Source organism: Sinocyclocheilus anshuiensis, unplaced genomic scaffold, assembly GCF_001515605.1.
Source record: "Sinocyclocheilus anshuiensis isolate Anshui unplaced genomic scaffold, SAMN03320099.WGS_v1.1 scaffold1662, whole genome shotgun sequence".
NCBI lineage: Eukaryota > Metazoa > Chordata > Actinopteri > Cypriniformes > Cyprinidae > Sinocyclocheilus > Sinocyclocheilus anshuiensis.
In genome coordinates this window covers 1,041,211-1,053,627 of record NW_015545835.1, presented here as the reverse complement: position 1 = coordinate 1,053,627, position 12,417 = coordinate 1,041,211, and the positions used below count along the sequence as shown (strand labels likewise).

The window sequence follows — 12,417 nt, the reverse complement described above, 5'->3', positions numbered from 1 at the left end:
TGTCCTGTTGTTCAGTTTATTCAAGGGATTACACCTGAAACATGAAAGCTCGTCACCCTGCACACAATCAAAGATTCTTTTTTTTTTTATGGCATTTACAGAACTAATCAGGAACTTTGTGTCTTAGCTACACAATCAATCTCCTCCTCATTTGCAGTTGATTGGACAAAGATGTGCACAGTACTGAAAAAATAAAAAAATAAATAAAATAATTGTAAAAAGGGAGAGAGACAGTTTTCTTTGCCTTCAAATAAGTTTGAAATCTGTATTAGGCCATAAACTGTGAGCTGGCTACTATTTGGCAGCATTGTGCTGGACAATTAAAGGGATAATTTACTGCTGGCAAGATGAGCTTTTAATAAAACTTGCCTATTTATGCAGTAGGAAGGCGTTGCTTTTTTGTTTATTCGTTTGCTTGCTACATGACGAGAGAAAACGGAGAAAAAGGGCCAACTGCCTTTTTGCCAAAAGTATCGGCTGTTGTTTTTAGTCTAGAACATGCATGTGCACTTGTTTGACCAACCTGAAATTTTTTTTTTTTCTAGCCTAATTTATCCTCCCGAGACCCTAAATTATATTTCAATATTCCTATGAAATATTATATATTATTATGACACTTCTTTTTTGCATTACATGTTGCCCCAAAAACACACTAATATGCAAATTAGATTTAGTTTATATATACATTATATATTATATAATGAGAAAACCTGTTTATGGCCATTTTACACACATTTTGCATAAAGAAAAATGGTATATCACATCATTCTGTTATAACATAGTTATACAAAGATAATGTATTGGTGATTTAAAAAAAATCAATTGTTTTTGCCTATGCATGTTCATTCATGTGTTTTTATTTATTTATTTTTTTTAATTGAGTCCCGATGTCCTCTACCAAGGATGTAGCATAACTTATGAATGAAATATCATTAAACAAAAAACAAATATTTTTTTATTTTTGTTAATGCTGTAAACAATGTAATGACATGAAAAAAGACTATTTTTTTTTTACTAAAATGTTTTTCCAGGTCTTAAGAGTTTAAGCTAAAATAAATAAATAAATACATAATAATAATAACAATAATAAAATGAAATAAAATAAAATAAAATAAAATAGAAACGTGCTATTGAAACGAAATCTTGATGGACAGTTTTGGAGATTTACATCTTTCCCCTTTCAGGTAGGATCTGTATCTGCATAATTAGAAAATAGCTGCCCCAGGGGCATTGCCAATATGGCTGCCAAGTACACTGACTTGCCTTAAAAGGAACTTTGTAGATACACAACAGTATGTGGATAATCTGAAGTGTATCCTTGGTGTGTATTTGTGCTTCATGTGCATCATGTGATGCCGATCTTCGCGTCACTCCAGAGGTTCCTTGTCCTTCTCTCTTTCAATGTTTTTCCGCTTGTCTCCTGAACCCGCCTCTTTTGCTTTCTTCTTCAGCTCCCTTCGATACTTGGCATTAATTGCTGCATATGCACATCCGTAGACAGCTGCTGCCAACATCATCAAACACACAATTCCACAAATCACTCCCGTGATAACCACTGTAGCTATGGCACGTCTGTAGTTCACAGGCCGGGATCTCTGCTTGGCCTCACACTCAGGGAGTATCGCTTCTCCTGAGGGGCTGAAATCACTCCCGGATGGTGCTCTGGGGCTTGGATGGAGCTGTCCGCTGAGCATGCGATGCTTATTGTCCAGGTAATGGATGTTGGCGAACAGGTAGCTGTAGCTGGTGATCATGCAGGAGTGGAAAAGCTCGTAGGAAATGTGCCGGAGATCCTGCTCCAGCATAAGATGAGGCTGGACACATGTGACGCTGTCGACCACTCCACCTAAGAACAAGAGAAAATGATGAAGCTGAAATGACTAACAGATGAAGGTTGTCTTCACTATATGTCTTTTCACAATGAGCTTAACTCCGGGTTATCATCTTCTAAAGCCTACTTTTTACCTTGTGTAGAGGCACATTTCACACTTGTAATTTATAAGCGGTCTTAGTGCCACTTTTTACCTGGGGAATGTAAAGGACCGTCGTGGCCTAATGGATAGAGAGTCGGAAGGTCGTGGGTTTGAGTCTCAGGTCCGGCAGGGATTGTAGGTGGGGGGAGTGAATATTCAGCACTCTCTCCATCCCCAATACCACGACTGAGGTGAGACCCTTGAGCAAGACACTGAACCCTCAACTGCTCCCCGGGCGCCGCAGCATTGGCTGCCCACTGCTCCGGGGGTGTGTGTGTGTGTGTTTGTTCACTACTCACTGCTGTGTGTGTGCACTTGGATGGGTTAAATGCAGAGCACAAATTCCAAGTATGAAACACCATACTTGGCCACACGTCACTTGGCCCTTCCTTTAAAGTCTGAAATGTCAGCTTATGAATACCCAGGATTAATTGCTAATACCCTGGAAAAATTATGAGCAGTGTACTGTAAAATGCGAAAAAAGATCATCCTCAATTTTGCTTACCCCGGGTTTAGAATGACACAGGGTTAACTAGTGTAAAAAGCCCTTATGTAAAGCTCAGGGCTGGTAACCAGAAAACTACGTTTTCTATCCCTGCGTGGAGCAAGCCATGAGCTATCAAAACTGAGCAAAACTGTGTAGGTGTAGGTTTAGCAGAACTGTTTGTGTAATAAGTTTATATTGACGGTATGTGAAATTTATGGAAATAAAATCCACCATCCCAGTCATCCCAGTCATGAATTAAACAGCGGGTCACCCCATGCTTCAACATTTCAAATAAACTCACAGCAGCAGTTCAAAAGGGACACGCAGGACTAATGCAAAAACATGTTCCATGATCTGTTGACTGGAGGGAAAATACATGGAGCTCTAGCAGGTGCAGCCCAAATCTGGAGCCTACTCCCGGTTGCCAGTTGCATTAAAACTGTACGTCAGTTGATCAGCCAATCCAATTGTGAGATCTGCTGTAGGATATCAGAGCGAATCAGACAATTTAAGGTTCGATCAGAACAGTGTTGAAACCACACAAAGAGCCAAATTCTACAAAGAGGCCCAAGATAACCACATGGATGGCCGTAAATCAGATACCCTGGGGCGCCAACAAGTCTGAACCAAGTCTATCTAACTAGCAGCTTTGAACAGCTTGCAGCATTAAAACAAATAACACTTATTAATAACTCCAACTCAGGAAGGAGATTGTCAAATTTGGGGATAGTAATCAAGATTAATGGTCAAGGAGACAGCACATCATGACCATCACAAGTAAATCCATGAGGAAAATCATTAGTTAAGAATTTAAGACAGAGACAGAGACCTTTTGTTCCTCACAGAACACGTCCTCACATTCACAGAATGGCACAGAGACTGTCTTTTACAAATATATATGCATCAAAATTATGCTAAAAGGAATTATGAACAAATATCATTCCATTGCATAACTCCATATCATCTATGTAACCCACATATTTGACTATCATGTTTTAATCACTCATTGTTTATGTAAGGGATAATCAACGGCTTGCCGTGCGTCTCTCACTACAAACAAGGTAGCTGCTTAGTTACTTCGATTTTACCTCGTTGCGGAGGAAGATAATGTAGCGATCTAGTATCTATTCTATTTTATTAATAAAAGTCGCGGGGCAGCACTGACAATAAGTTTCTGTGTGTGCTCAGCGCAATCTCCGACCTCTCTCCCTCTCACTGTGTTTATGTGAGAGTGATATGTGTGTGTGTGTGCATCAATTAAAGCAGCACATTAATATAGAATGGTGATTAAAGTGACTTGGAACTACCTGTGCATTAAAAAGTTTTAATGCATACCTTCCAGCCAATCAGAATCAAGTATTCAGACAGACCATGGAAAAAGTCATTTTAAATAACTATTGAATAGTTTATAGGTTTATATTCAAGTTTGGTATGCATGTGTGTGAAAAGTCCTACTTGAAACATTTCTATCAATCAATTATTTGTAATATGTATCAGATTCTTGTTATAGAAACCAGTCTAAATTATACTCTGCTAGAGTGGGAAAATTCGGACCATGTGACTAATAAGATAACATGTTGATTTATGTATTGGGAGAAGAAATATAGTAGCACCCCTAGCTAAGATAATGTCTAATTGATCAAAACACCATTAGTGATGAATGTCTAACAGCCGAGTTTAAAACCCCATGACATGAACAAGTCGTGTCAGTAACCATTGGAATATTGTTCGTTCAAGTGCGCCTTTGTCACCATTTTGGGCTGCTGGGCTTCCTGGCCTTCATGCCTGCTGCTCCTCTACCATCATGAGGAGATAAGCCATCTGGTCTCATTCTCACATTTTTCTTTTCTTTTCCAATGAGAGTTTTGTGTTCTGAGTTAAATCTTGCCGTAAAGCAGTGTCTTCAAGTTCGACCTCATCTGTGAACTTCAACCAGCCCACAACTCTGCAACATTCTTCAACAAACGACGCCCAATGATTGGCTCGCCAAGACGTCACACCGGACGACTACTAGACCTCCAGCAAATCAACAGCCTTGGGAAACCCCTTTCTGCAAGGACGCCACAAAAAGGGAATCCCTATAAACACAGGCAATGCAAGTAAACCTCCATATTCTAGCTGAACTGGTGCATAATAGCTTCATTGAGAAACTCAATGCAAGGGGTTAATTAAATGATTGATGGTTGTTCAGGTCTAAGAAATTGCATATGTTACTATAAACTGGGGATTTCACATTTTCACTCACTTGAACTAATTCTTTTCTCACTTTCTCTATTTCTGCAACTTCTGTGAATGTGTGAGTGCATGTGTTTATGTGTTAGATTAGTTTATATGTCTTTGATTAGTCCAATAAATTCTTATTTATATAGAAAAGAGAAGCATCTTGTTACAAGTTAATGTCTTAAACTGCCGATCTTGTTAACATGCTAATAAATAATGTTTTCATTATACTTTGGATATTAATATCCATTGCAGAGTTGATGTTACACGGCCGGTTCAATAAATCACTGGCAATTCAGTTGATCAGCCGTAGAACAGTGATTCTGTCAAAATTCCCTATAAATATCACAATTCCCTTTGAGCTAAATTTACCTGTTTCCCTTTCAACACGATTAACTCATTCACACCTACCTAGAAAAGAATGGCACTGGCAGAGTGCAAGACAGGACACTCAAGCTAAACTTTACAAAGGGCTTATCACTGACTTTTTTCTCTGTGATAGAAAATGAGAAATTATTCAGATTTTTGCTTTTGGTAATAATATATAATAATACCAATATAAATATACATATATTTTAGCAGAATTGTCATCATTTCGAAATATTCTTACCTACATTCTTCATTTGTGAGAAATATATATATTTTTAGCTATGTATTATTATATATTTTTTGAATAAACACTCTATTGTGGATTCGACCATTTTGTTACCTTTGAAGGCAAATGTCTCCAACCATATTTTGAGTCCTATCAGATGACAGTCACATCTCCAAGGATTCCCCTTCAGCTGCAGAACTTTAAGATTCCCAAGAGCCTCCAGATTTATACGGTCCAGCTTAGTTAGCCGATTGTAATGGAGTGACAGATGGGTCAGAAAGTGGAAACTATCAGCAAGAGCTCCAGGTAGACCACCTATGGTGTTAAAGGACAAGTCCAATATGGTTAGATTTCTTATTGAAACCAGAAGGTGTCGATCCACTTCCCTAATAGAGTTATTGGCCAGGCTGAGGACCTTTAAGCTTCTAAGTCCCAAAAGGGAACTGGGGGAAAGTGTTGTGATTGAATTATTTGCTAGGTCCAGAATTTGAAGTTGTGGTGTCTCTCGAAAGGACAAGGAGCCCAGGCCTTGGAGATGGTTATTTTGGAGATACAGCTCCAGGGTATCTTGATGAAGTTTAGGTGGAATATCATATAATCCTCGTCCTCGGCAATCCACCACTTTGGCATGAGTGTCACATGAGCACTCCTTGGGGCAAGAGGAGACTGTCTGGAATAATAGCAGGCTGGATAATGCAAAGACCACACCTGGTGAAGAGACAGAAAAATGGAATAAATTACCATTGGATTCATTTGGCCTTGATTCTCAGCCTTTTGTGCTTCTTGCACAAATAGTATATTAATTACGATGATACAATCATCAGACATAAAGTGACCCAATGGTGTCTGCTACCTGTTGTTCTTTATATAGCTGGTAACCTACATTGTAATGTGTAGTCCCACTTACAGCTCTAGTAATACTAATTTGTTAATCTTTTTAAAGTGGAATATACAGTACATTCAACTTTATCCACATACATACAGTAAACACATGCAAAGCAATGTAAAATATATAATCTCAACTGCTCTCAAGGTCATTTAATGGAGAATGCAAACATAAAGATAACTATTTTTTGATAATTTGCTCATTGTGACTCATTTTGCGAGCACAGGTCTCTCTTATACACATACACATACACATACACACACACACACACATACACATACACATACACACACATACACACACACACACACACACATATATATATTGTGACGAGCGTCCCGAAGCTTCATCAGCGTCGCCCTGGAAACAAGCAAGGAACACCTGGTCGTCTTCATCACAGGCTGATCGGTCACAGCTGCAGCTCATCAGGCGGCGGCCACATAAGCCACGCAAGCCCTGCCATCTGGGAGACTTCTCCATGAGACTGATCACTAACTCGTCCTCTCATTTCTCCCACAGACAGCAGCGTGTGACCAACCAGCCCCACAGGAGCACTGCACGGACCCTCTGCACTGGGAAGATGGAAGAGAGCACTCACGGCACCGGAGCACCGACCTGGACCTTTCTCCCTAGCACCCACCTCACTAATAAATCCACCCTCCGGGGTATTTCTTAAGATATCCTTGTCGTGTGATTCTTCACCCCGTTACACTGCTGGAGAATGCAGGCGAATCAGTGAAGAATCACCGACAAGCGATTTTCTTCACCTCACCTTTTTCCTTTGTTTTTTTCTCCGGGTTCTGTCACAGGCGAGCGCTCCTCCTGCATACTTCGCTCTTCCCGCCGCCTCCGCCGATCAATATAAGGAGGTCAAGAAGGAAATTCTAGCCCGCCTGGGGCTATCCCCGATCTGTGCACTTCCACTTCCACTTCCAGCACTTCCACGAGTGGGAATATAAGCCTCGTCTGCCTGCCCGTGCCCAGGCCGCCGAACTCACGCGGGGCCGTTGCCTAAGTCTGCCCGGGGACATGAACACATCCTGGTGATTGTCGACTATGCCACCCGGTACCCCGAGGCATTTCCCCTCCGAAAAGCCACCGCAAAAGCCATTGCTCAGGAACTCTTTAACGGAGACCGTACTGGTGCTGGCTCACTCCCATCCCTTGGCAGGGCATCTCGGAGCCGGGAACACCATCCAGCGGATCCGCGACCGCTTCCACTGGCTGGGCTTAGAGGCCGAAGTGAAGCGGTTCTGCCAATCCTGCCCGACCTGCCAAGTGACGTCACCCAGGACGCCTCCCCACTATATATATGTATTATGTATATGTATATGTATATATATATATATATATATATATATATATATATATGCCGTTTATTTATTTAGGCTAGTGAGATGCCAAAAGTCAAGTGCTTAAGCACCATTTGGGAACAATGTGTGCACGTTCTTGATTTGTGCCAATCTATGAAGCTACCACAGTGTTTAGTATTGTGTGTGTGTGACTGCAATCATTCATGTGGTGATGTTTTTGATGCCATCTAATACTGGACATGGAAGCATTAGTAAACTAATGTTGGTGAAGCCAATATCAGAATCTGTAACTGCTCTTTTTAAGCATCATAAAACACCTCAGAGACATGTTACAGAGATTTCAAAATAGAGTGTCAACAAATGTGACACTCTGTAAAGTCTGCAGCCTCTAAGCCCATATTTAATGCTATATGCATATAGCTATAGATAAGCCTAGAATAAAAACATATTAAATTAATTGTTAGAAACTAAAATCTAAATTTTTGTTCACACATTTTATATTTCTAGGGCCTTTGTGTCATTTAATGTGACATTTTCCCCAAAGTACCAGTTAATATTGTATTTGTAAAAATTATTTATTTAGTGTCTGAGGGTTAGGGAGAGGTCAAATGGATTCAGTGTGAGAAAATTATTGGACTACAAAATAAATATCTGTCTTTTAACTGTTGCATTTACAAAGTGATTTACTGGACACTTTCTACAATGCCAATCACTCTCAACCTGAAGCTAAGTACTTTTTTAAGGGCACATGATACTCACCCTTGTGGAGTTTACTAAATAAGAATGTTTTTTAAAGCCCCAACCCTAGTTATAAAATCTCTGTCACCCCACTGGACTGTCTGTGTGTATGTTTTCCTCCCCATGTTCTCTCAGTGACCCAGTTTCTGTCTCTAGTTGATTGTGTTAATGTGATTCAGGTGTGTCGTGTTAATTGTCCTCTACCCCATGTTTTTAAGTCCCAGTCTGTGCGTTCTGTCTTTGCCGTGTCTAAACTAGGGCCTTTCGCACCGCTTTAATTCCAGAACTAAATGTACAGTACTAAAGTACTGGGACGATTTTGCGCGAACTATTTCCCAGTACCATTTAAAGGGTTGCATTCGCACCGAGAGTGTGTACTAAGAAGTGACGTAAGGCGGTCGACAGCGTCGTTATTTGTGTGCGGCGTTCAACAATAGAAACAAAAAAGAACAACATTAACAACAGGAGGATGGAGGACGTTGTGATCGGAGCTGTGTTTTTGTTGCGTCTCGTGGGTTTCACAATAATGGGCATGGAAAAGTCGATGTATACCTAAAGCGACTGAAAGAACGGAAAGGAGGACTAAGATTCTCCAACGACAACTGGCAGTGCTACATTTGCTACAAGTGCCTGCACTTCAGCGTCCGTCCATCTATCGCTGTTCTCCATACTTGCGAAATAAGTTGACACAATGTTTACAGTATGTTTACACAGCGTTTTAAATCTGTGCAGTGTGCAGTTAATACTTACTTGGTTTTTTAGCTTATATTTCATTGATTTGATTTAATATGCTTTTTTTTTTTTTTTTTACAATATTTGTCCAAATTTGAATAAAATTAGGGGAAAAAAGCAAGTTGAATAAACTTGCTTTTTTCCCCCTAATTTTATTCAACTGGCTAAAATGTTTTTGCCTTTTTAAATTATGGGATACATTTCGGGTACGGGGTTGATGGAGGTTGATAGAAAAATATTTTTGAACAAATTAATTTGAATGTAAAAGATAAAGTAAATAACGTAAAGAAATAAATAAATAAATGAATAAAGCATGTATGTATGTAGAAAACTGCATGCATGTATGTAGAAACTAATGTTGTTTTTAGTGAAATGATAATGAATTAGTGAGTTGATGAAAAGCTAGTAATTACTTAGATCGAAAGCAACATTAAAATAAACAATTGAGGCTGCACACTTATATCAAAATGAAATTGAAATATAGGTATAGATCTTATAATATCGTGATTGTAAATCAAAGTGGTAACACATTATAATAACTTTCATGACGCCAAAAAGTGGGTAGTTCCACAATTAGTTGTGGTACTATGAAAAGGTTCCCGCGGTGCGAAAGGCCCTACTGTCATGTTTGTGTGTCACCAGCCATTCTTTGTTGTGGATATCCCCTGTGTTTGGATTTATTAAAGACTTTGATCCACGTCTCCACGTTCGTTCCCTCCGACACAGTTCCTGACAATCTCACTGTTTGATGAGAACCAATAAGCATTTAGATTGTGTTTCCATTTTTTTACAGATATAACATTTGTGCAGTGTTTGGAGTAAATTTGTTCACTGACCTGAAGGGTTGCTAAATTAAGGACACAAACGTCAGACTAATGAGAACAGGGCTGTCCTCCCTCCATATTTTCAGCCATATTTAATATTGTGATGTAAGTTAAGATGCTTACATATGTCATTAAACTTTCAATTCCATATGATCAAGCACTTATTGGAAAATCTACAAATGATTTTAACAGATGTTATAAAATGATTAAAAGCTTGTGTCAATGCACAACACTTTTGCTGCTATTGAGGAGTGATACGGGTAAGGTTAGTGACACGTTTGATGGTATGGGTTGGTTTAAGGGTTGGTTAAAGGGTCAGAAGTGTACAGGGGTCAATTTGATTACTATAAGGGAGCACGGTTCAATCTGTTTATATTATATTGTTTTGATAAATGAACAAGTATTTTCTTTTAAAAAATGTTTTCCCCTGTTTATTTATGATTCAAGGAATATCCTGTTCAATGATATACTGAAGAGTAGTATACTAATGTGAGTGTTGAGGCAATAAAAACATTCTTTTTGCACCAACATTACAATCTGGTATGTCTTTAGCAAGCGTTTAGCTAAACTTAACCAGCCACCCTTTACACACACCTTGTTACATTAGCTAAAAGTCCAATGCCCATAAAGATCCTAAATGATTAGTAATCGTTTATAAACATTTACAAATGATGAATAGTTTCGACTTTAGATTGGCTACTGCAAAAACATGAACAAATGATTAATATATGATTAGTAAAGATTTGTGAATAGGGTACATTCAGGTCTTTGGGGACATTTTTTTGCCATTGAGATGACATTATGTTCATAAAGGTATTAATGATTAGTAAACATTTATAAACATTTGCAAATGATGAATAGTTTCCACTTTAGATTGGGTGCTGCAAAAACATGAACAAATAATTAGTAGTATATTTGTTAAGATGTGTAAATAGAGGTCTACACAACAAACAAAGACCAACAAATGAAGATCATATGAACTGAACGTTTACTGACATTTGTAAGCATTTCAATTAACATTAAATAATCACATGTTAATCATTAGGTAATGTTTAGTAAGTTCATCAATAAACATTAACAAGAACATTATCTCATATTTCTACACTGTAAAAAACAGGCAAATTTGCCTAATGAAGGTCAGTGGACCAAAACTTTGCGTTTAATAAAGTTTAAGAATTAGCAAGTATTGATAGTGTGCGGGTTCGTTACTTATTTTTGATTCAACCAATATTCTGCCAAAAAAAAAAATTCTCAAAGATGTTAAAAATTGAATGTTTGAAATGAAAGAATTTAGAACATAAATATTTATATTGTAACTTATAATGTTAGCTGGTTCTTGTAAAGAGTGTGAACACCCTTAAACGTAAATGTTATCTTTTTACAGTATTTTAAATGCCATGTGACCATTAACTGACCAAGTGAACCATGACCATGCAAATGTGTCACTAAATCAAAATATTAACTTAAAATCTCATAGGGGACTTTAAGTATTTTACATCTAAATGGTTCAGCTGACAAAAACATTTGGTAACCTCTGTTTTAGTCGGTTAATTCTTTGGAGCTTTGCTGCACTTCAGTGAAGTGACGTGACATGTGGCCAAGTATGGTTACCCATACTAGGAATTAGTGCTCTGCATTTAACCCATCCTAAGTGAACACACACACCGTGAACACACACCCGGAGCAGTGGGCAGCCATTTATGCTGCGGCGCCCGGGGAGCAGTTGGGGGTTCGGTGCCTTGCTCAAGGGCACCTCAGTCGTGGTATTGAAGGTGGAAGAGAGCTCTGTACATTCACTCCCCCCACCCACAATTCCTGCCGGTACGAGACTCGAACTCGCAACCTTTGGGTTACGAGGCCGACTCTCTAACCATTAGGCCACGACTTCCCCACAGTACATAGAACCTAATAGACAAAAAAAAACCTCTTTAAGCCACATAGAGTATCTGAACAGTTTGTCAAGCCAGTGATTATTTTTGATGTTAAGTAGACCAGTAACACAAGGATTATGTCTCGTTTAATTTTTGAGTGTATCTCAGTTGCGTGAACTCACCTGCCATGGTTTCTAGAGTGTTCCTCCTGTCAGCGTGTCCGGGTTTAGTCCAGCATGTCTGATCAGATTAAAGCTCACAATCCCAGTAATAAGAACTTTTGCTACTGGACGACAGTCATTTTCTTCTTCTGTCCCTCTTTCCATCTCTCTTTCGTTCTCTATATATGTGCATATATGCAAATACCTTCATGTTTTGCTCTGTATCATCTTCACATCCATTGCCTCATACCCACACACAAATAAAAACACACTCTCATTGTCAAGAACCACTCTCTGACTCACTCTCTCTCTCTCTCGCTCTCTCTCTCTCTCTCTCTCACAAACACACACACACACACACACACACACAGTGTTCTGTTGAACTTGAACTACTCTGACATCGCTGAGTGTCCGCAGGCAGAGAACTGGCAGAGCATGCCCTAACATTTCTCTCATTTCCCTCTCACACACACACACACACAGGTTTGTTTTTGTGAAAAGTGGGGACATCCCATAGGCGTAATGGTTTTTATACTGTACAGACCGTATATTCTATTGCCCTACACCAACCCTACCCCTAAACCTACCCCTTACAGGAAACTTTGTGCTATTTCAGA

The 12,417-nt window shown here is 39.1% G+C and overlaps 1 protein-coding gene across 1 annotated transcript; it reads right to left on the bottom strand.

Moving 5' to 3' along the window:
* Positions 1–1,154: 1,154 nt before the first annotated feature.
* On the bottom strand, positions 1,155–12,059 carry LOC107698445 (leucine-rich repeat and transmembrane domain-containing protein 1-like). Its single transcript, XM_016499460.1, has 3 exons — positions 11,822–12,059; positions 5,390–5,983; positions 1,155–1,846 (listed from the first exon to the last, which is right to left on the bottom strand). Exons 1-3 carry the CDS (start codon positions 11,826–11,828, stop codon positions 1,368–1,370), a joined length of 1,080 nt encoding a protein of 359 aa, XP_016354946.1. The 5' UTR covers positions 11,829–12,059; the 3' UTR covers positions 1,155–1,367.
* Between the last annotated feature and the right edge of the window lie 358 nt (positions 12,060–12,417).